The following is a 24,549-nucleotide window of genomic DNA, read 5'->3' as shown; positions in this document are numbered from 1 at the left end:
GGAGAGGGATCCCTCCTCTGACGTTCTCCCTAAGGTTTCTTCCCTTTTTTTCCCATTGAAGGGTTTTTTCATATTTTGGGGAGTTTTTCCTGTGCCGATGTGAGGGTTTCGGGACAGAGGATGTTGCATGTGTACAGACTGTAAAGCCCTCTGAGTCTTATTCCTTCTCCTTCTGATCCCAGTATCCCTACCAGAATCCACTCCCTACCTGCCTCCTCAACCTTATCTTTAAGCACCTGCCTTTCCACTTCATTCAATTTACAGTTCAGTATTACATGTTCAGCATTTTCTTTAACCTGGGATTGTAATTATAATTGCTTTAAGCAGGGCCTCTTTGGCCAGTTTATCTGCCATCGCGTTCCCGTTAACCCCCTCATGTGCTGGTAGCCAACAAAACTTAATCTCTATGCCACCCTGATGCAATCTAAATAAGCTTTCGCCAACGCTTCACCTAGTCTCCAGTTAAATACTCCCTCGTTAGTGGAAGTCGGCTACGGCTGCACTGACCACTCCCAGTCGTTAGGAATCAACAGGATCAACCTGGCCGAAACTCATCCAAATGCAAAACAACGAGCACTAAAATATTAAAATTAATCTAAAATAGAAGAATCTACAGTGAGAACTGGCACTAAAGACAGCAACTAGCAGTCAAGTTTAGCTTAAAACAAGAAACGGTAACAGATAAAGCAAGTAGCAGTCAAGTTTCACTTAAAAACAGCAGAAGCAACAACAAGTTTAGCAGACTAGCTTGGTTAAAGATATATACTCAATCCGATTTCAAGTCTCCTGGATGTCTGAAGATCTGAAGAGATGCACACAAAATAAGAACCAAAGAGGAACAATGTCGTGAGAAATTGAATATGTTCAACACATTGACAGTAGAGCACATGAATGTTGTCTCAGGATTGATTTAGTTATTGAAAGATGTGTGTGCATCCTGTATGTGTTGAAAATGCAAAAATAAAGTGATTTAAAAAAACAACAACACGGAACTAAAGTGTTCACAGAGCTGCAGCGGAGGGGTTTAGTGGACGGACCACGGACAACTAGCCTGTTAGCATCCGTCGGAAACAAAGCCGGACTCCAGTTAAAGCAAGTTCTCATGTTACCTAGCAAAATCTTGCTTGTTTTTAGTTACCCGCATAGCTGAACACCTGCTTTCAGATTAGACTTTTTATTGATTTCATCCAGCGGCTGAGTCCTTTGTGGTGAAGATGGGAGTACCGAAATTTTACCGATGGATTTCAGAGCGCTATCCGTGTCTCAGTGAAGTTGTCAAGGAACATCAGGTAGGAAACCAGGGACGAATATCGTTAGCTGCCTCTATTGCCAATAGCCGCTTCGTTAGCATAGCTAGCTATGGGCTAAGTACACGGTTCGCGGGCCGTGGGATTTTTATTTCACGTTAGTTAGTTTACCTGTTTTTGTTTGGGGTGAGGACAGTGCGTTTGCCAACCATTTCTGATTAGCGATAGCTTACATCGTTTAGCGTAATTAACCTTACGTGATATAACTTATATGTAACGCTAGCGTCATTCAACGTTAACGTTAGCTAAGTTACCAAGATTCCTATACTTATTATTTTACTATTTTGCTTGCGTCTAACGTAATTTTTAACCTACGTGTAACGTTACACAGGGCAACGTAAATGGAATTAAAGATGACACCTTGGGGCTGTTTTTTATTTTGTTGGCCTAGAACATTCTGAATAACAAATCATTTGTAGTCCGTAGCAACTTTTCGCTAACATTATATAACGTAACGTTGAATGTACAGCCGCCTTTCTTTGTAATGTAACAATGTTGCCTTTGTATGTGCACTGAGTTATTGCTAAGTGTGGAGTTTTATAACCATACATTGTGTTATGACCTAATGTTACTTCCTTGTGTACTGAGTCAGTGTTTCAGTGCTTGAGCAGCTGTTTCATCAGCTGGCGGCTGCGTGTGCCTCTAATTACGTAACCCAGCTTCGATACGTTTGTTAAGACCTTAAAGAGGACATTTAACATAGATGTAGTGGATTACAAATAATATGGGAAATCTGGTGTATGCCTTTCTCTTAAGGTCACTACGGAATGACAGTGTCTGGAGCCTCAATTTACGTTTTGCCCCCTGTTACTTGAGCTAGACGTCAACTTAGATTTCTTAGGTTCTTTGTTTACTTCGGTTTGAAGGAGACAACTGGAATACCTCTGGTGGTGAAAGATGAGTTGAACATTTCACTTGTGACTCCCAATGTTATTTATGTACCCACATACATGAACGGTATTGGACATCTTCGTGTATCTTTCTCTATTCAGATTCCAGAATTTGACAATCTCTATCTGGACATGAACGGGATCATCCACCAGTGTTCCCACCCGAACGACGAGGATGTCCACTTTCGCATTTCCGAGGAGAAAATCTTTGCAGATATCTTCCATTATCTGGAGGTTCTCTTCAGAATCATCAAGCCCCGCAAGGTCTTCTTCATGGCAGTGGACGGCGTGGCGCCGAGGGCAAAGATGAACCAGCAGAGAGGACGGAGATTCAGGTAGAGAAAAGACAAAAGACAGACACTTAAATAGGATTGGTCAATTCAGCTTGTTGCTGTTTTTTTCTTTTTTTGCAATGATCAAATGAAGAAGTGGAATCTTTATGTCCGCTCATTGTTGTTGACTTTCTGGTGTACCATGTGGAACATTCCCTCATTTAGTTACCTGATCAAGCAACAATTTTTTTCAGCATTTTTTATTTAAGAGGGAAGAAACCAGACTTAAAACTGTGACTTTGACCTGTTCTCTTTCATATTGGTGTGTCTAGATCGGCCAAAGAAGCAGAGGACAAGATAAAAAAAGCTCTGGATAAAGGAGAGGTCCTTCCCACAGAGGCTCGCTTCGACTCCAACTGTATCACTCCTGGTAGGAAAGGCCCAGATGCATTACACAAAATGAATATTACCACACCGTGGGGAATTTGTTTTTCAAACTTCTGGATCATACTCTCAAAATGAATTCACAACGTATAATACCCAGGTCCGTTCTACATTAACAGGAAAACCGTTCTAAAATCTATATAAGATCCAATGTTTCTTCTCTAAAAAAGTTTGTTATAACTAGAGTTTAAGAATTGTGAAACGTTTCCCTCTTAAATCTTTTTTTCGTCCCTCTGACACTAACCAGCATCAGGGTTCTGCTTGACTCGCTCTGCAGTTTGACGCTCTTGTTGTGCTTTCATACCAAACTGCTGCATTTTTACATTTAAAAAAACATTGAATGTATTAAATCTGAAACAAAATGAAAACATTAGATTACTTAATTTTGTTTAAGTGTGACATGCATTATGTTGACTTGATACTGTCTTCTTTTACTCAATACTGATTAATCTTGGGAGTTTGCGCTCCTCTTTTATTGGCACATATCCTGATCTTTTCTATGGAATCAGTTTCAGAGTGGAAACCACTTTGATTGGTAGGTCGTTAACTGAGACGCTTTTGAATTAATAGCTTTCACACCAGCCAAGACATTTATGTTCTGGAGAGAATTAAAAAATGTAGTCTGAAATAAATCCTGGCCCAGCTCACAGATGCAACAAACTTTATGAGAGGACTAAATGTTCTCTATTAACATGCCACTCGGTCCCACAGTACAAAATGTTATTTTTGAATAGCGAGGGACACCCAGAAATTCTGTGTGAAGAGGTTGAGGTGCGTTAAACCTCTCCATCAAGACGTGAACACAACGCTAACATAGCAGATTGCAATTGATTGCAAAACATTTTTTTATATAAATCTTTCATTCAAATGAATCTTAAAAACTAGAATTTTCTCTAATTAAATAACAGGTCACATCAGGTCCCTAGTCAATTGCAGCATGTGGCCCTTTTGCAAGCTTCTGTCCATTATGAGTGTTTTTCTTTTAAACGTTGCATCCTCCCTGCAGGCACCGACTTCATGGCCCGACTCCAGGAGCAGCTCAAGTATTTTGTCCACAACAAACTCTCCACCGACAAGCTGTGGCAGAACGTCAACGTATACCTGTCGGGTCACGAGGTGTGCTGACCACTGCTCACTTCCCTTGATTCTGTCCTATCTTCTGGTATCGCCTCGTACTTCATTTCCACTTGTCTTCCCCATAGACTCCTGGTGAGGGCGAACACAAGATCATGGAGTTCATTCGCTCGGAAAACACCAAGGCGACTCACAACCCCAACACCCGGCACTGCCTCTACGGCCTGGATGCCGACCTGGTAGGTTGGCTTTGTGTGCCCTCAGATGAGGATGTGTGCATCGTTAGCTCAAAATCCTCCATGTGGTCTCCCCCTCTGTGTCCTAGATTATGTTGGGTTTGACCAGCCACGAGCCAAATTTCTCCCTACTCAGAGAAGAGGTCCGCTTCGGAGGAAAGAAAAACCAAAAAAGGTTCCCCTTTGCTCATCTTTTTTTTATTTTATGTATTTATGTTTTTTGTTCAGGTGTCTTAACAGTTTTCATCTCTTTTCTTTGTTTTTTTTCCCTAGGATATCAGCTCCAGAGGAGACAACCTTCCACTTGCTTCACTTGTCTCTGATGAGGGAGTACATCGACTATGAGTTCTCTGAGCTCAGGGTGAGACACACACACATACACATCAGTATTCAAGGGTGCAAACTCGTCACCGTTTTTCATCCAAAATAGGTAATTTGTGTGATTCATGTGTTAAAAATATTTTTTTGGGGAGGAGGTCCTCCAAACGCAAGCTGTCATGAATATTTTTTCAAGCTTGTTCGCTTGGCCAACTCACTAGTGTGACAACTAATAGTGTGACGATGGTACGCTGCAAGAACGTTAGGCTAGCTAACGTAGGCTAATGTCAGACAGTTGGCTGACAGACGCCTCGCTGGTTACAATAACAGTGTTATAGAAGTGTACAGTGTCTTTTTCTCTGTAACTTTTGGAAAAAAAACAACTGAAAATTTACCTTTTACATAAGAGCCAGAAAACACAACTAACCAATAAGCAGTCTGGGGTTCAAAGTAATCACAACCACGTGTGTGATGGCAAATTGATTCACATTAAAAAATCCTAAAATAAATAATAGGAAATCTACGGAGCACAGGTTTACTCTACCCCCTCCTCTTTGCTAATATCCGCTGTTTGTACAATGCCAAATCTAAGGCAAACCTTTTAGCTCTGGCATTGGTCTCTCAATATTTATTTATAACTTTACTAGAATGGAAGTCCATTTTCCAGGCTCTCGCACGCCCCCTTCATTGAGGCAGAGGTTAGGTTTTCCTTCCATATGTGCTTTTTCACTGTGGTCAGATCAAGAAGAGAGACTAAATAGCTTCTACACATATGTGAAATCCATTACTTATTGTATGGATACAAATGACATAATAAAAGTGTCTGCAAATATTTTAGTGATGACAAACCACGAGAAAGCAAAAGGCATGTGTTCAACCCAGTGTGCAGTGATGCCAGGAACGCATTGCTTGGTAACGCGTTACTCTAATCTGACCACCTTTTCCAGTAACGTGTTAGTGTGTCCAAACCAGTAATCAGATTTAAGTTACTTATTAAGAATCACCGTGCGTTACTATTTTGTCATTAATAGTAAAATATATATTTGATTTCTTGCGTCTTTGGGAGTGAAGCCACGTGGATGCGACAATTAAGTCACGTTTTCAGCATGAGGGTCACGTCACGTACATACATAGAACTACCACGCAGCGACACAACAACAACAACAACAACAATGGTGGAGGAGAGAGATGCGCATTTTCGAGTTGGAAATACAATCACTATTTTGAGTATTTATCAGCTAAAGATGGAAATATCAAGGTTCATTGTACACTGTGGTGGTGGCGACAAAGTGCAAAGATAAAGTGAGTGTTTGCATCACCAGTTGTCATTTTTATGTTGAGGTGGTGGGGGGTTTTGTCGGCAGCTGCTGAATGTAACTAAAAAGTAACTTGTAATCTAACCGTATTTTCACGATTATAAGGCGCACTTAAAATCCTTTTTTTCCCCCAAAAAACGACAGTGCGCCTTATAATCCGGAGCGCCATATAAATGGATGAATTGGTTGATCCATACTGGTTAACGAGGATCCATTGGAGGGAAAGTCTGGTGCCAGCAGCTGCGGTAATTCCAGCTCCAACAGCGTATATTAAAGCTGGTAGTTGGATCTTGGGATCGAGCTGACGGTCCACCGCGAGGCGCCACCGTCTGTCCCAGCCGCTGCCTCTCGGTGCAAGATGCACGAAAGCATTTGCCAAGAATGTTTTCATTAATCAAGAACGAAAGTTGGAGGTTCAGATATATTGTTAATATTAGGGTTGGGTACCGTTTGAATTTGAGCTATTCCGATTCCTGGTTTCGATTCCGGTTCCCAGCGATTCGCGATTCCGATTCTTTTAAGAGGCAGGGTCAAAAAAGTTTAAGTTTAAGATATTTTAAATGAGCTAGCTAACCAAGGGTCTTTCTGAAGGAAAAAGTCTGACCTTCTCCATCAATGTTAATTCTATGAACTTTTTATTAACTTTACTATGAATTTCTAACAGGGCTGTTTTCAACTACAATATAAATATCAAACTATGAACTTGAATATTGTATAAACATTATAAATTATGAATATATTTTAACAGGGGTACACTTTCCTCCAGAGAGCTTTATTTTTTAAACCTCACAAAAACACATTTACACGTGAGTGTGTGATACTGCAGGCACTTAAACGTTACTTTGCTCCCACTGATGGACGAACCCTTGGAATCAGAGGAAGAGGCATCGCGTCAAACACGGGGCACACGGAGGGGGGGGGGGGCGCGCGCAACTCTCCCAACCTCAAATCAGGGACACTTTCACTGACGGGGGGCTGCTGGCACTGCGGTCAACTCAGCCGACACTCGGATATCCGTGGTCAACTGAGCCGACACTTGAATTTTAGTGCACGTTTATGCTGACATTTACGGTATTGAGCAAGTAACCGGAATAAAACCTATTTAATCAAATATTCTGAACAATGACTGATGTATATGAGTTAAGGACGAGTCTGACTACTCTTGTACAGTAAATGCAATATTTTTACTGTACATTTTTAGAGATTTCTCCAAAGTAAAAGCCCTATAATTGCAAGTTCAAAAGCACCATTTCTCAAAGTTTGGACTGCAATAAAAACAGATTTAGCAATAATTCCAGGCAAAGACTAATGTACCTGTGTTAAGGACCTCCTAGACTAATACCATGATGAATATCAAGCATTTTTACTGTACAGATTTTAAAATATCTTCAAAGTAAAAGTCATATTTGTGCAACTTCAATAACACCATTTCTCCACATTTGGACTGCAATAAAAACAGATTTAGCAATAATTCCAGGCAAAGACCAACTTAGATGTGTTAAGGACCTCTGTGACTACTACCATGATGAATATAAAACATTTTTACTGTACAGATTTGGAGATATCTTCAAAGTAAAAGTCCTAATTTTGCTAATTCGAAAGCACCATTTCTCCACATTTGGCCTGCAATAAAAACAGATTTAGCAATAATTCCACGCAAAGACCAACGTACCTGTGTTAAGGACCTCCTAGACTACTACCATGATGAATATCAAACATTTTTACTGTACAGATTTGGAGATTTCTTCAAAGTAAAAGTCATAATTTTGCTAATTCGAAAGCACCATTTCTCCACATTTGGACTGCCATAAAAACAGATTTAGCAATAATTCCAGGCAAAGACCAATGTGCCTGTGTTAAGGACCTCTGTGACTACTACCATGATGAATTTCAAGCATTTTTACTGTACAGATTTTAAAATATCTTCAAAGTAAAAGTCCTATTTGTGCAACTTCAATAACAACATTTCTCCACATTTGGACTGCAATAAAAACAGATTTAGCAATAATTCCAGGGAAAGACCAATGTACCTGTGTTAAGGACCTCTGTGACTACTACCATGATGAATATCAAACATTTTTACTGTACAGATTTGGAGATTTCTTCAAAGTAAAAGTCCTAATTTTGCTAATTCGAAAGCACCATTTCTCCACATTTGGACTGCAATAAAAACAGATCAAAAAAAGTCCAGTTTTTGCAAATTCAAAAAGATAATTTTTCCATACTTCAGGAATCAGAAAACGTTAATTGCCATAATATGTTGGACATGGAAATTGTCTTGGCGATTGGTGTATGACAGAAGACAGTACAATAATGACGACATAGTGCAGCAATAAGATAAAAATAAAATAAAAGTATAATAAAATATATGCTATGGGTTAGTACGCTAAAAACTAAAGCTATGGGTTAGTAAGTTAGAGGAGATAAGATAAAATTAGAAATAAAAATAAAGATAAAGTGCACCAGCTAAACAAAGTGACGAGTGACAAAGTGAATGAACATGGGAGTCAGTCAGGGGGGGCCCCGGGCTCTGTTGATGAGCCCGACTGCCGAAGGGAAGAAACTGTTCATGTGGCGGGACGTCTTAGTCCTGATGGACCTCAACCTCCTGCCAGATGGGAGGGGCACACAGTTCATGTCCGGGGTGGGAGGGGTCGGCTGCAATCTTTCTGGCCCGCTTCAAAGGCCTGGAAGCGAACAAGTCCTGGAGAGACGGAAGATTGCAGCCAATCACCCTCTCTGCAGAGCGGATGACACGCTGCAGCCTGCCCTTGATCTTGGCATTGGCTGCAGCGTACCACACGGTGATGGAGGAGCAGAGGATGGACTCCATGATGGCCGTGTAGAAGTGCACCATCATCGTCTTTGGCAGGTTGAATTTCTTCAGCTGCCTCAGGAAGAACATCCTCTGCTGAGCCTTTTTTGTGATGGAGCTGATGTTCAGCTCCCACTTGAGGTCCTGGGTGTTGATGGAGCCCAGGAAACGGAAGGAGTCCACAGTAGTGACGGGGGAGTCACACAAGGTGAGGGGGGAAGGTGGGGCTGCGTTCTTCCTGAAGTCCACGACCATCTCCACTGTCTTCATGGCGTTAAGCTCCAGGTTGTTCTCGCTGCACCACGTCATCAGGTGGTCTGTAGGCGGACTCGTCCCCACCAGAGATCAGTCCAATGAGGGTGGTGTCATCAGCAAACTTCAGGAGCTTGACGGACTGGTGACTGGAGGTGCAGTTGTTTTTGTACAGGGAGAAGAGCAGAGGGGAAAGAACGCAGCCTTGGGGGGAACCGGTGCTGATGGACCGAGAGGCAGAGACGTGTTTCCCCAGCTTCACGTGCTGCTTCCTGTCGGACAGGAAGTCAGTGATCCACTTGCAGGTGGAGTTGGGCACGTGCATCTGAGAGAGTTTGTCCTGCAGCAGAGACGGGATGATGGTGTTGAAGGCAGAGCTGAAGTTCACAAACAGGATCCTGGTGTAGGTACCTGGGGAGTCCAGATGCTGGAGGACGAAGTGGAGGGCCATGTTGACAGCATCGTCTACAGACCTGTTGGCTCTGTAGGCGAACTGCAGGGGGTCCGGGAGGGGGTCGGTGAGGGACTTCAGGTGGGACAGGACTAGCCGTTCAAAGGACTTCATGACTACAGAGGTCAGTGCGACGGGCCTGTAGTCATTCAGTCCTGTGATCCTGGGCTTCTTGGGAACAGGGATGATGGTGGAGGCCTTGAAGCAGGCTGGGACGTGGCATGTCACCAAGGAGGTGTTGAAGATGGCGGTGAACACAGGAGACAGCTGGTCAGCACAATGCTTCAGGGTGTGGGGCGAGACTGAGTCCGGACCGGCTGCTTTCCGGGGGTTTTGTCTTTTGAAGAGCCGATTGACGTCACTCTCCAAGACAGAGAGGGGCGGTGGGGCAGGGGAGAGTAATCCAAAGGCGTGAGCACCTGATGGGTCGGGGGAGGTGGTGGGGTTGTGGAGGATGGAGTCAGGACATTGTCTTTCAAATCTGCAGTAGAACTCATTCAGCTCATCTGCCAGGCGGAGGTCATTCATGGAGTGGGGGGTTTTGGGCTTGTAGTTTGTGAGGTGTTTAAAGCCTCTCCAAACCGAAGCAGAGTCGTTAGCTGAGAACTGATGTTGGAGTCTCTCAGAGTACAGTCGTTTAGCGTCTCTCACCGCCTTGCTAAACCTGTATTTAGACTCTGTGTACAGGTCTTTGTCCCCACTCCTCACCCTCGTGCATGATGGTACACAGTTGTCCTCACAGAAGCCGATGTAGGAAGTTACAGCCTCTGTGAACTTATCCAGATTGTCAGAAGCAGTCCTGAAAACATCCCAGTCTGTGCAGTCAAAACACGCCCGAAGATCCTCAAGAGCCTCACTGGTCCACTTCTTGGATTCCCTCACCACAGGTTTACAGAGCTTTAGTTTCTGCCTGTATGCAGGAATCAGGTGGACCATGACGTGTTCGGAGTGTCCCAGCGCAGCACAAGGGACGGCGTAATAAGCCCTGCTTGCTGTGGTGTAGCATTGGTCCAGTGTGTTCTCCTCTCTGGTCGCGCATTTAATAAATTGTTTGTACTTAGGATGTTCATGGCTGAGGTTTCCTTTGTTAAAGTCACCGAGGACAATAACCAAAGAGTCCGGGTTGGTCCGCTCCACACGCCGTATCTGGTCGGCGAGTGTCCGCTGTGCCTCGTGCACGTTGCCCGCTGGCGGCATGTAAACACCGACCAGGATGAATGAAGCGAACTCACTCACTTGAACAGCAATAATAGAAAATTCAAGAATAGTTCCAAACAAAGACCAATGTGTGGGTGTTATGGACCTCTCTGACTACCAGAATGCGGAATATAAATTCTTTTTACTGCACAAATTTGGAGATATCTCCAAAGTAAAAGTCCCATAAGTACATGTTTAAAAAGTAGGGCTGTCAAATGATTAAAAATTTTAATCAAATTAATCAGAATTTTCAGTGGATTAATCATGATTAATCACCTGAATCCTAACAATTTTTTCTTTCTGAAATGCATAATAAAGATAAATAACAGGACACAGATACATAATTATCAATATTATTATCATAATTATTATTTTTTACATAAATACATGTTATTGATATTTGATTTTTTAATTCATTCCAGAAAATAATCAAATCAATGTTATTTGATAAGTTAGACTGATTTCCCTGCATGGCTCTAGAAGGGTCTCGAGCCTCTGCAGTTTATCCCACTCTGCTGTGAGTTTGTGCTCCTGCGGGCTGCGATGACCAGACATGACCAGACATGTCAACCCTCCCGATGTTTCAAAGCCCCTCCCGAAAATCTCCCGGACCGACCTTTCTCCCGATTTCCACCCGAACAACAATATTGCTGCACCACCCGTCACTGGGCGCGCCGTTTCAGACCGAACAATAATAAAGGTTACACCTTGGAGTCGAGCGTGGCGATTAGAACGACTGGCGCTGCAAAGAAGGGTCTCTGGCGCAAACGACTTGCTGAACCTGACGGCCTGACGTATGCCTGCAGGTGGCAGTAATGTGTTGTAAAGGATGAAGTGCATTCCCTAGAAGAAGAGGTTCTTTCCGGACCTGAATAATTTGTCACACTGCGCATGCGTGAAATGCGTCAAAAAAATTGACGTAATTAACAACAAACAGCTAATTAACGCCGTTAACGCGCTATTTTTGACAGCCCTATTAAAAAGATAATTTCTCCAGATTTGAGCTGCAATAAAAATAGATTTCTCAATAGGTCCACATAAAGACCAATGTACATCGGTTGAGAACCTGTCTGACCTCTCCTGTACGCTAAAATTAAACATTTTTATTGTACTAATTCAGAGAATTATCCAAAGTAGAAAAAGGGTAATTTCTCAGTTTGAATGACATTGAAAATAATTTTCTCAATAAGTCCAAAATATGATTGTTTCATGTGTTCAAGACATCTTTGAACCTTCCATTTCAAATTTGAAATATTTTTAAAGAACAAATTTGGGGACTTGTCTTGAACAGCGCGGATCTCTGCCTGTCTGATGTCCACTCACCATCTGAAAATCGACCCTGACTGGAGTAAACTACTTCTCTTTCTGGGAAAAGATTCTCCTACCCAGGACTCGACTATTAACTTTGGCTACTTCGTATTAAAGTCCACTTTGATCAGTTCACACTGATATGAATCTCGATGTGACACTTGACAGCCAACTCTCCCTGACTCCCAACATTACAGCAACAATACGATCCTGTACATGGTGTTTTTGAACGAGGAAAAATATGACTTTTACTTTCAAGATATTTTAAAATCTGTACAGTAAAAATGCTTGAAATTCATCATGGTAGTAGTCTAGGAGGTCCTTAACACAGGTACGTTGGTCTTTGCCTGGAATTATTGCTAAATCTGTTTTTATTGCAGTCCAAATGTGGAGAAATGTTATTGAAGTTGCACAAATAGGACTTTTACTTTGAAGATATTTTAAAATCTGTACAGTAAAAATGCTTGAAATTCATCATGGTAGTAGTCACAGAGGTCCTTAACACAGGTACATTGGTCTTTGCCTGGAATTATTGCTAAATCGGTTTTTATTGCAGTCCAATTGTGGAGAAATGTTGTTATTGAAGTTGCACAAATAGGACTTTTACTTTGAAGATATTTTAAAATCTGTACAGTAAAAATGCTTGAAATTCATCATGGTAGTAGTCACAGAGGTCCTTAACACAGGTACATTGGTCTTTGCCTGGAATTATTGCTAAATCGGTTTTTATTGCAGTCCAATTGTGGAGAAATGTTGTTATTGAAGTTGCACAAATAGGACTTTTACTTTGAAGATATTTTAAAATCTGTACAGTAAAAATGCTTGAAATTCATCATGGTAGTAGTCTAGGAGGTACTTAACACAGGTACGTTGGTCTTTGCGTGGAATTATTGCTAAATCTGTTTTTATTGCAGTCCAAACTTTGAGAAATGGTGCTTTGGAACTAGCAAAAATAGGACTTTTACTTTGAAGAAATCTCCAAATCTGTACAGTAAAAATACTTAAAATTCATCATGGTAGTAGTCACAGAGGTCCATAACACAGGTGAGAAATGGTGCTTTTGAACTTGCAATTATAGGGCTTTTACTTTGGAGAAATCTCTAAAAATGTACAGTAAAAATATTGCATTTACTGTACAAGAGTAGTCAGACTCGTCCTTAACTCATATACTTCAGTCATTGTCCAGAATATTTGATTAAATAGCTTTTATTCCGGTTACTTGCTCAATACCGTAAATGTCAGCATAAACGTGCACTAAAATTCAAGTGTCGGCTGACTTGACCACGGATATCCGAGTGTCGGCTGAGTTGACCGCAGTCTGCTGGCGGTCGACGCGGGGAGTGCTAGTACAATTTTTCTTTTTCTTCTTTGCAGCGCCAGCCTCACTGCTCATTTTAACAGATAGGACCGCTCCGCTCTGGCCACCCGGCACCCGCGCGCGCACTGGTCTGATGCGTCACAAATTCACAACAACCGGGAGTTTTTTGCAGAGTTTTCGGTTTGTTCCGAGAAGTGTAACCACACTTAGGACCGCCGACGCACGCTATACATGTTCGATCGCGCTGTTACGCCAACACTTCCGGTGGACGCTTCTTAGTTGGTGTTCAGCGGTTTCTATTTCCGGTCGGCGCCGGCGGACTGAGAATCGAAAGTAGGAATCGAATTTTAAACTTTTGAACGATACCGGGTAAATCGCAAAGGTAGTTTCGATTCCAATCGATTCTCGATACCCAACCCTAGTTAATATCTACATTAACGTTTGAACAACGTTACCATGGGAGTGAAGAGTTTTCAGAGCGCTTAATAAAGTTTGATTTAGCACAGCCCGATCTAGTGGATGCATAACATTTTACTGCAGTATCTTCTATTGTATGCGCCTTATAATCCAGGTGCCCTATATAGGAAAATTGTTCTAAAATAGACGATTCTTTGAAGGTGCGCCTTTATAGTCGCGAAAATACGCTAGTTAATTTTAGAATCAAGTAAAGTAACTAAGTTACTTTTTAAAGTAGTAATCAGTAGTCAGTAATCTGATTACTTTGTCAAAGTAACTGGCAACTCTGCCAATGTGTGAGGTATTGCACAGTCTCGTTGCTATGCCTCATCTCTGGGTTAATTTCTCATTTCCCTTGTTCAGAAACGGATCAAGTTAAAGGGATTGTTAAAGTTGACAACCACCCAAGCTAAATAGCCGCAGCTTATTTGTAACATATGCAAATATTTAAAATATATATTTTCCCAAAGGAGCATGCCCTGGACCCCCCGAGGGGGTTCAGATCCTTGTCACCTTTTTCCATCCCTGAAGAGTTTGCACCTCTGAGTATGAACATTGCTGCTAATTCCTGGGAAGGTTTAAATTCACGTTTTTGCGGTATTCTCTATGTATTCTGATTATTTATGTTGTTGTTTTTCGCAGAACCAGATTGGTTCTGATTATGATTTGGAGAGAATAATAGATGACTGGATCTTAATGGGCTTTCTGGTGGGAAACGATTTCATCCCTCACCTCCCCCACCTTCACATCAGTCACGACGCTCTGCCGTTGCTGTACAAGACCTACATCAGGGCCCTGCCCACCATGGGAGGTGAGAGGCACAACATAGCATCCTACCTATTTCACACGACCATTTAAACTTTGAGTGAAAGTAGGTCGTCTCCTGTGTTTTCTTTGGTTTGTCATAGCATAGAAATAGCATAGAAACATGTGTTGCTACTATGATGCAAATTCTGTATGTAAGGAAAACCCAAACAGAGTCCTGTTTTCTGACAGGTTACCTGAATGAGAACGGCCACCTGAACCTGAGAAACTTTGAGCAATACATAGAGAAGCTTGCTGAGGTGAGACAACATGAACTAATATTATTGGCTTTGAATGATACTGAATAATGTATTTAACTACTATGCAAAAACAACTACATCTGTGATCCGATCTGGATTCTCGTTTCCTCATTGCCTACAATAACCAACACACAACTGTTCGCTATTAAACGAAAGAACAAGTTGGCAAAACTCCCAGACACCGTAGCTGGTGTATTAATTTCATTTGGGATATGGTACTTGGTGGCAGAAAGAACTGCGATCTGACACAAAAGCGAACCTGTATGCAGATGGTGTCATCATTCTACAGACATTACATTGCATTTACTTCATATTGATGAGATCTACTAAAGAGCTGTTGCCTTTAGTTTGTTAGCTATGGCAAGATGGCATATATGGAAAGACCACCAAGAATGGTTGTTTAAATCTGTGTGTGTGTGTGTGTGTGTGTGTCCCCTTCCTCCAGTTTGACCGGGAACATTTCAGTGATATCTTTGTGGACCTGAAGTGGTTTGAGAGCAAAGTTGGAAACAAGTATCTGAATGAGGCAGCTGGACTGGCAGCTGAAAAGGAAGCTGCCAGAAAAGACACAGTCAAGAAAGAGGTCTGGTCTTATCTCAAATGTTATTCTCACATACATGTATGTAATGTATTTAGGTATTCATTAAAAACTTACAAAAAGGGGTGGTAGTATCAGAACTGAAAACCCCCCCGACATTCATGCATTCATTTTTATGTGTCGTTTCTGTCAAGTATCCATGAGTAATAACTTAACACTTATTAACGTATTCTAACTAATTACTGTGTGTGTAGGATCCTACCTCAGAAAGAGTGATTGGAGAAGGAAAAGAAGGAGGCGACGATGAGGAAGAGGAGGATGATATGTTTGAAACAGAGTTCAGACAGTACAAGCGCACCTACTACATGACCAAGCTGGGTGTCAATGTGGTGTCTGAGTGAGTGCATGAACAAACGCACTTGGAGTGCATAGAAAAACATTCCTGATGTCAGAGACATGATCACAAGGGGCCTGCTACATTCATCTGGGACGTCAGATCATAATACCACCTTAAATGTGCAAAAGTAACACACACAAAGTGTCCCTTGTTACACTGTCCATTGAGCCTGTGAACAAATTGTGAATACATGTACGTTGTGGAGTTCTCTACAGAGAACCCCCCCTACGTTTATGTATTACTTGTATGTATATATGGGATCACCATACATTTTCTTCTAATTTTACTCCTATGTCCTCTGGGTACGCCACGGGAGATCTTTAATTATATCTATATTAATTAATAGATATATATATCTATTATTATATCTTCAATTATATTAAAGATCTCTGTTTTTAATGTTAAAATAAGTTCTGGCAGATGCTTGTGTAGTTTACTTAAGCTCAGCAGGTCAGCAAATGTGTATTGAGTAAATAAATAAATAATTTATATATATTCTCTCCTTTGCAGTGAGTTCCTCGCCAAGCAGGCCAAGTGTTACGTGGAAGGTATCCAGTGGATTCTCCACTACTATTACCACGGGGTCCAGTCCTGGAGCTGGTAAGAACTACTTTGTTCACATGCCACTTTTTCTTACTGCTTGGATTAATTTGTACCTACCCTGAGTACAAATGCCTTATCCCCCTCCACCCATCAATGGCGTTATTGGGAACGCTAGCGTCTTCCAGGCCACATTTGCTGATGTCCAAAATAACATGAAAAGGCATAAGGAATAGCAGACAGGAGCATTTGACGTGTTCAGCATCATCATCTTCTAATGTTATGCTCTTTGGGGACTCGGTAGCTGTAGTTATGGAGTTATAAACCACAGCTCCAATGTGAACTTTACAACTATTTATTTTCTCTATTTCAAACATTCGATCATCCTCTAAGCCATCCCTTCAAATAAATTTCACTTTAGTCAACACATATTTCCCACCGGAAACTAATAATGATGCTAACTGCTCCTGTGTTCCCTTGACCAGCAAAAGTATCGCGCATGGATCCAAGACTCGTGCACTAGACTGGACTGGACTGGACTTTGGGCTCAAGTGCCCGCGTCACAGATGCTAAATCAGCTATAGCCTCTACTCATAGTTTCTTTGGGGACATTCAGATGTATCGACTGTCTTTCATTGAATGGGGAGCTGGAGCCTCACAGGAAATGTTTGTACTCTTCTGTACAGCGAGCATAGCTTTGGTGAAAGTAAGGAAAAAGTTTTTAAAAAATGGCATTTTAGCACTTAGTTCAGGAAATTAGTGAGGAAAAAAGTGAGACAAAAATAAGATCCCTGCACTCGCTTCCCTTCTGTTTGTTTAAATTTGAGAACATATTGAATTTAAATAATGCCTGCATGTCTCTCCAGGTACTACCCCTACCACTACGCCCCCTTCCTGTCTGACATCAGGAACATTGCTGGGTTGAAGTTAACCTTTGACCTTGAGAAACCCTTCATGCCCTTCCAGCAGCTGTTGGCAGTGCTGCCTGCTGCCAGCATGGAGCTGCTGCCTGAGAGTTACAGGGTAAAGCGTGCACACACACACACACACGTGAACTATAGTAACAAAAGCATTGTGATAATTCATTGTTTTTTTGATAACACAGCACCTGATGACCAGCCAAGACTCTCCAATCATTGAGTACTACCCTCTGGACTTTAAAACAGACCTCAATGGCAAGCAGCAGGAATGGGAGGCTGTAGTTCTTATTCCATTCATAGATGAGGTAAACGAACACACACACACACACACACACACACAAACCTGACAACATGATGTTAAAAGGGCATATTAATGTATGTGTTGCATTTGTTGAACAGAGGTGTCTACTAGCAGCCATGGAGCCCTTTAATGACAAGATGACTAAAGAAGAGAAGGCTAGGAACCGTCACACAGAGTGTGCCGTCTACTCGTACGACCCGGAACAAGACTGCATGTATGCCTCCAGCCTGCCTCAGCTGTTCCCCGACATCACCCACTGCCACGTCAGGTAGACACACACGCACACACACACACACACCGTGCCATCCAGTCATCGGATGATCAACCACGTAGAACAACATCGCTTGTACTACGAACATGGCTTTGAGGGCAAAATTGGATTTATTTTTAAACCGGCCTAATTAAAGCAGGATATTTTTTCAATGCATTTTGGACTACGGACCAAGGCTTAATTTATCCACATACACTCACCGGCCACTTTATTAGGTACCCCATGCTAGTAACGGGTTGGACCCCCTTTTGCCTTCAGAACTGCCTCAATTCTTCGTGGCATAGATTCAACAAGGTGCTGGAAGCATTCCTCAGGGAGTTTGGTCCATATTGACATGATGGCATCACACAGTTGCCGCAGATTTGTCGGCTGCACATCCATGATGCGAATCTCCCGTTCCACCACATCCCAAAGATGCTCTATTGGATTGAGATCTGGTGATTGTGGAGGCCATTTGAGTACAGCGAACTCATTGTCATGTTCAAGAAACCAGTCTGAGATGATTCCAGCTTTATGACATGGCGCATTATCCTGCTGAAAGTAGCCATCAGAAGTTGGGTACATTGTGGTCATAAAGGGATGGACATGGTCAGCAACAATACTCAGGTAGGCTGTGGCGTTGCAACAATGCTCAATTGGTACCAAGGGGCCCAAAGAGTGCCAAGAAAATATTCCCCACACCATGACACCACCACCACCAGCCTGAACCGTTGATACAAGGCAGGATGGATCCATGCTTTCATGTTGTAGACGCCAAATTCTGACCCTACCATCCGAATGTTGCAGCAGAAATCGAGACTCATCAGACCAGGCAACGTTTTTCCAATCTTCTATTGTCCAATTTCGATGAGCTTGTGCAAATTGTAGCCTCAGTTTCCTGTTCTTAGCTGAAAGGAGTGGCACCCGGTGTGGTCTTCTGCTGCTGTAGTCCATCTGCCTCAAAGTTCGACGTACTGTGCGTTCAGAGATGCTCTTATGCCCACCTCGGTTGTAACGGGTGGGTATTTGAGTCACTGTTGCCCTTCTATCAGCTCGAACCAGTCTGGCCATTCTCCTCTGACCTCTGGCATCAACAAGGCATTTCCGCCCACAGAACTGCCGCTCACTGGATGTTTTTTCTTTTTCGGACCATTCTCTGTAAACCCTAGAGATGGTTGTGCGTGAAAATCCCAGTAGATTAGCAGTTTCTGAAATACTCAGACCAGCCCTTCTGGCACCAACAATCATGCCACGTTCAAAGTCACTCAAACCACCTTTCTTCCCCATACTGATGCTCGGTTTGAACTGCAGGAGATTGTCTTGACAATGTCTACATGCCTAAATGCACTGAGTTGCCGCCATGTGATTGGCTGCTTAGAAATTAAGTGTTAACGAGCAGTTGGACAGGTGTACCTAATAAAGTGGCCGGTGAGTGTATATTTATGATCCTGGGAATTTTTAGCGCCAGGGCTCATAATTCAATGAATTCTAAAATGGAAACAAAGACTCATACTATTTTGTGTTTAGATTCATTGGTTTCTGTGCAAAGTTTTCTCTGACATGTGTTTTCAAAACTATGTCTTTCGGGATCTTTTTGAAAATCCGCAACATGTTTTTTGGTCAAATTATTCTACTTTAATCCACACTTGTTGTTTACCCTTTGCCAAACATTTTTAGTGTTTCCTCTCTAACGTTGTAATTCATTAAATAAAGTTGATCTCATAATAAAATAATAATAATCCCATAAACCAATTTATTAAAATTTCATTTAAAAATCTCAGAACATGCATTAGATACAAATGAAACCACATTCAGTACACTCCTACCCCTCTGACTTGTAAGGATGAAAGTACATTTGTCAAATCTATTAATAAAAATGTAACTTGGGTTCTAAATAGGCATTTATCACGAGGAACCCGGGTGGAGTAAAAGAGTTTAGTATTTCTGCTCCATCTCATTTGTCAATGTTGCATTGTGCAGCCAGGTGTTGACTGCAGGTCGGCTGTGTGCTTTGTGCGTTACAGGAAAACGGACATCCCAATGGACGCCTGGCATGTAGCGTTGGACCACGTCAGCCGACGCTTTGATCGCTCAGCTCTGTACTTCTGTGGCTTCCCCACACTGCAACACATCAAACACAAGGTGTGTGTGGGGGTCTCCATGGTGCCGTTTATTTACTGTACACTGCTATGAACTACAATCATTCAAACACCGTCCATGTCTCTGTGTCGGTCTCTTTTTCTTCGTTTCAATCCGCTGTAGTTTTACAAGAAGAAGAGCGGGGTGGTCGTTTTCCAGCAGAGCAGCAGAGGGGAGAACATGATGCTGAATATCCTCCCTGGACAAGAAGGAGAGCCGGTGAGCTCTTGTTTGATTGATCTTTCTGGTGAAAGCGTAAGCTGAATGGGATATTAGCTGAACCGTCCGGTTGAATGGCTGAATTTCAAGGGATATTCATTCATGTCATATCTCCGGCTGTTTGTCCCTACAAAAGTTATCTCTGGGGATTTCTCAACTCGGCTCTTCATCCATTATAAACTATTACTCCTACGTACATGTGTCGTTCTCTCTTCAAATTATACAGCCATGTAAATTAAATAGTCTGCTTTTATGGTCCTCCTTACCACGGGCAACCTGCACTGAGGAATTCAACAATAGTTTTTAGATTTCATATAAATCCACAACTTTCAAACGCGGCTGAGAATATTTAAACCAGACTTCACCTTTCTGCTTTACTTTGAAAAGTCAATCTGATGTCCTAGAAGGGGAGAATGTATACAGCAAAAAACTGCCATTGATGCACAATATATATTTAATTTTCATGGAGAAAAATCTTTTAATCCAAATTCATACCGACATCAATGAAAGAAAAACGCACATTAATCCATCCTGAAAAAAATGACGTGTAATTCATTCGTTTTTAGGGGGGGTTTAACCTATCAAAAGATGGTTTGTTTACAGAATAAAACAAAACCCCCAAATGAATTTGAAGTGATTTTCCCCCTGGATCTTTTTAGGTTTGTGATAACATTGCAGCACAAGTACTGGGGAGGTCGGTGTTCGTCAACTGGCCGCATCTAGAGGAAGCTCGCATCATTGCAGTGTCTGATGGAGACGTCAAGTAAGAATTAGCCCCAGCCAATAACTGCAAGAATTATCTGTCCAAGTGATTTTCATTTTAGATTTGTATAAGCTGGCGTGCAGCTACTCAGGCATCAATTATTACCTTTTTGCCATATCCTTTGATAGCATCCCTGTAATTTTATGTCAAGCCCTTTCATTAATTAACAATTCAAATGAAAAGATTATGTTGATGGTAGTAATAAGACACACCACAAGTGTCTTTTTAAAAAACGCCTACGAAACCGTGGCCACTTTCCCCGAATGTACCACCCGCTGGCACAGACTTCTGCTTTGTGTTGAATTGGCCAAGTGAAATCTTTTTTTCTTCTGTTCTGCAGGTTTTGTCTGGAAGAACCCCCTGGGGTGCAAAGAGTGTATGACAGGCCCTCCACTCCCCCCCCCACCAAAGTCAACTGCCTGTCTGACAAGGAGCAGAAGGACTGGGTGAAGGATGTGCAGGGAGTCACTGAGCAGTAAGTCTCCACGAACAACCAGCGCACCTTTTTAATGTTGTGTAGCAGACGCCTTTAAAAAGTCTTTGTAGCGCTGCACGCTAGAAGGTTGAATGCAACAGAAACAGCATTATATTCCATTGATGTATCCTAAGACCCGTTCTTTCCTTAGACCAAGACAAAGGGGAGTTTACTTCCCCGCTCTTATTTCACGTGTTTTATGATATTTTCTCCTCTCAGTTTCGTGAAGAGGAAAGGCATCGTGGTGAATGAAACGTCAGTGGTTTTATACGGCCAGTTGCTGTCGGGAAGGAAATACATTCCCAAAGCCAACGGAGTGGTGGAACTGGAGAAACAGTGGGCCAAGCAAGTCCTCCCTTTTGCCTTCCAGACCGTGGTTAAGGTACACACACACACAGATAAAAGTGGAAAGCAACTAAACTTAACTACACACTTGTATTAGTATTAGAAGTATTGTAGTCTGACAGACTCTGTAGCAGCACCAGTGACCCGTACCATGTGATGCTGTTGTGGTGTTTTACAGCAGAATTGTTCCACAACTCATAAGAAGCTCCCGGGCCATTTGATGGAAAATAAATAAAAGTCAGGAGACCTTGCAAAATATCCAATAGATATCAAAATACTTTTTTCATTTAGTACTTTGTATAAAATAAAATAGAATCTGTTTTTCACTTACTCGCAGAAACATTTAGACATCAATCTGGATTAGAAAAATTGAGTGCCACAGATCTGGCCACATACAGTGGCTTTACATTAAATCCAGCCTTAAAAAACGGGTTTTAATAAAGGGATTTAGAAGACACTGCTGATGTTCCATAGAGATGCTTTAAAAAGTAAAAAGTAAGTGATTAAGTGAGAGGACGGAAATGGGACTTGACAACTTCCTTTAATATTTTTTACTTTACATTTTCCCATGGTTTATTTTAATTTATTTAACTTTTTTGTATGGGTTGATATACAGCATAGATATAGAACCTATCTAGAGATGCACTTGTTAGTGGCTGTTTGAATTTAGTTTAATATCCTATCTATCAATGCCGAAGACTGATGACCCCTCTGCCTTTGTCTTCTCAGGACATCGAGGCCTTCTACTCGTCTCTGACCTGCTTCAAGAGCTTAGACGAGCTCTTTCCTCCGGCCACCACCGTCTTCATGGTGGGGAACCCTTACTACGGGGCCGTGGGCGAGGTATGTGACCACTCTCTGCAGTCACAGGATCACAGCACAATCAGAAACACAATGGGCCGTTCTTTGTTTACTTTCCAAAGGGAAGATGTCAAATATTTGTATGTGCTGAAGTGACATAGAAACGCGTAATCTGAAGGTACTCTCGCTCCTGTAATTGGATGAATTGATTGGATGTGATGAGCTGCTCCGATCAGAATGTTTTTTTTCTCATACGGTCATTTGACAAGTGTCTCTCGCAGAAACCGACGAGTTGGCGTATAGAAACATCACCGTCTCTCATCACTTGCTTAACAGGTGCAAGACTCCAGTGACGTCATCAAAGAGGGCCGGGTTCGAGTGGTCTTTAACGTGCCGCACGAGCCCCAGCTGGAGCCCCTGATCCAGAATCAGCACGTAAGAGACGTGGTGTCCTAGGACTCACTGGAGAAAGGGTGTCTGTTCGTACCTGACGCAGCGTGATTCTCTCCTTTGTAGAAGTACTGTGTGAAGTACAGTCCCGGGTACGTTCTGGCATCTCGCCTTGGCATCACCAGCTACCTCGTGTCCCGCTTCTCAGGAAGCATCTTCATCGGCAGAGGCTCTAAGAAGATGTGAGTGCTTCAAGCTGCCGTCCACAGCATTTATTTACGTTTGGGCATTTTTTGTTTAAATTTTCATATGTAAGAATGTGTCTATTTGAATCGGATGATGAATCAAGCTAATTGAATTTTGTTTTCAGAACCTAATATTCTCCCTCACTGTCCACAGCCCTTGTGGGGAGCAAAAAGCTAACGTTGGCCTCAACCTGAAGTTCAACAAGAAGAATGAGGAGGTTCCTGGGTACACAAAGAGGACCGAGAAGGAGTGGCTCTACTCTTCTGCTGTGGAAGAATTGCTGGCGGAATATCTTGATCGGTAATCAAAACCTAAAGAACCGGGAGAACCTTAAAGGTTTCTAGTAGTGAGGTACATAACTACAGTAAGTGTGCAGGCGGACAACCTGGTAGTGAAGCAATGCGCTGCTGTGGGCGAGACCAGAAGTGAAATGTATCTTAGACAACTAAAGACAGCATATATAACGGCTTCAGTTCCAAAATAAGCAGGTGAAAATATTCCAAATATAGTGTACGTTCATCACATACATACATACGGATGGACACTGGGAGGCCTTGGGTTGGATGACTGCGACAGCAGCAATCTGGCTTTCCTGAAGCCTTTTGAAGTCTTTGTTGTAACTTCTCGCGAAAGATGTTGCGTTTAACACTTTTTTTTAATGCTTTCCTAGATTTTCTGAGGTATTCGACTTGGTGTCCAGAAACAGTCATGATGACGTTTTCTATGAAGATGACATCTGGTCTGCAGAGGACCAGAATAGGTAAAACATACATACAGACGTAGTATTTTATCTCCTTGGGTTTGGGAGTACATAATGACATAAATTGGCTGATCAAGCCAAGAAGCCTCAGCGAAGAAAATCTAAATATTTGTTGGCCCTGTACGATAAAATAAGTTGTGCTTACTGATGATCTCTTAATACTGACGGACACCCCACAGTGCTGAGAAGGTCGCCGAGATCACCTCGTGGTTGAAAAGTCACCCGGTGAGCTCCATCGGCCGGACGTCGTGTGACCTCCAGGTGCTGGACTCTGCCATTGTGGAGCGGATCGAGGAGGCGGTGGAGAAAGCCAAGGTGACACTGACACCCAACCCGATGGGCTCGAACCCCGGCACACCTCAACTCGCTAACGTTCAATCCACATTGTCCTCTCCATTGTTCGCTCAGGTGAAGAAGAGCACCAAGAAGGTCCGTGTGACCGTCAAGCCTCACCTCCTCTTCAGGGTGAGTGCTTTTTGCCTGATGCTTTGTATGCATCATATGTTTGTATTGGTACCTCTGCCTGGTGGTATGCTCGGAAATTTCACAGTACATTCTTGTACAATGTTAACTGGATTTCTGACTGACTCATGAAAACTGACATGTAAATTGGATCGTGTTGACGTGGCTTCATCTAAATGTCAAAAAAGAAATACGACATTTTACCCATTTTTCTTTTTTTTTTAGGAAATTGGGAAAGTACACTTACATGTAAAACATGATCATTTAGGACAAGCTATGTTACAT

The 24,549-nt window shown here is 42.3% G+C and overlaps 1 protein-coding gene across 1 annotated transcript in view; it reads left to right on the top strand.

Moving 5' to 3' along the window:
- The first annotated feature begins 1,034 nt into the window (after positions 1 to 1,034).
- The window catches only part of xrn1 (5'-3' exoribonuclease 1), a 30,301-nt gene continuing 6,786 nt past the window's right edge, over positions 1,035 to 24,549 (top strand). Inside the window, exons 1-27 of the mRNA XM_037459427.2 lie at positions 1,035 to 1,289; positions 2,300 to 2,532; positions 2,802 to 2,899; positions 3,920 to 4,029; positions 4,116 to 4,226; positions 4,313 to 4,398; positions 4,497 to 4,584; positions 14,297 to 14,465; positions 14,651 to 14,718; positions 15,164 to 15,301; positions 15,511 to 15,653; positions 16,164 to 16,253; positions 17,060 to 17,216; positions 17,299 to 17,418; positions 17,513 to 17,682; positions 19,689 to 19,806; positions 19,927 to 20,022; positions 20,682 to 20,785; positions 21,126 to 21,260; positions 21,480 to 21,642; positions 22,335 to 22,448; positions 22,743 to 22,841; positions 22,923 to 23,038; positions 23,196 to 23,342; positions 23,713 to 23,802; positions 23,982 to 24,117; positions 24,211 to 24,267. Coding sequence (XP_037315324.2) covers positions 1,215 to 1,289; positions 2,300 to 2,532; positions 2,802 to 2,899; positions 3,920 to 4,029; positions 4,116 to 4,226; positions 4,313 to 4,398; positions 4,497 to 4,584; positions 14,297 to 14,465; positions 14,651 to 14,718; positions 15,164 to 15,301; positions 15,511 to 15,653; positions 16,164 to 16,253; positions 17,060 to 17,216; positions 17,299 to 17,418; positions 17,513 to 17,682; positions 19,689 to 19,806; positions 19,927 to 20,022; positions 20,682 to 20,785; positions 21,126 to 21,260; positions 21,480 to 21,642; positions 22,335 to 22,448; positions 22,743 to 22,841; positions 22,923 to 23,038; positions 23,196 to 23,342; positions 23,713 to 23,802; positions 23,982 to 24,117; positions 24,211 to 24,267 — 3,231 coding nt within the window. The 5' untranslated portion in view covers positions 1,035 to 1,214. The remainder of the gene's footprint in view (positions 1,290 to 2,299; positions 2,533 to 2,801; positions 2,900 to 3,919; positions 4,030 to 4,115; positions 4,227 to 4,312; positions 4,399 to 4,496; positions 4,585 to 14,296; positions 14,466 to 14,650; positions 14,719 to 15,163; positions 15,302 to 15,510; positions 15,654 to 16,163; positions 16,254 to 17,059; positions 17,217 to 17,298; positions 17,419 to 17,512; positions 17,683 to 19,688; positions 19,807 to 19,926; positions 20,023 to 20,681; positions 20,786 to 21,125; positions 21,261 to 21,479; positions 21,643 to 22,334; positions 22,449 to 22,742; positions 22,842 to 22,922; positions 23,039 to 23,195; positions 23,343 to 23,712; positions 23,803 to 23,981; positions 24,118 to 24,210; positions 24,268 to 24,549) is intronic.

This window comes from Pungitius pungitius, chromosome 15 (assembly GCF_949316345.1).
Source record: "Pungitius pungitius chromosome 15, fPunPun2.1, whole genome shotgun sequence".
Lineage (NCBI taxonomy): Eukaryota > Metazoa > Chordata > Actinopteri > Perciformes > Gasterosteidae > Pungitius > Pungitius pungitius.
This window is presented reverse-complemented; position numbering and strand designations above follow the sequence as displayed.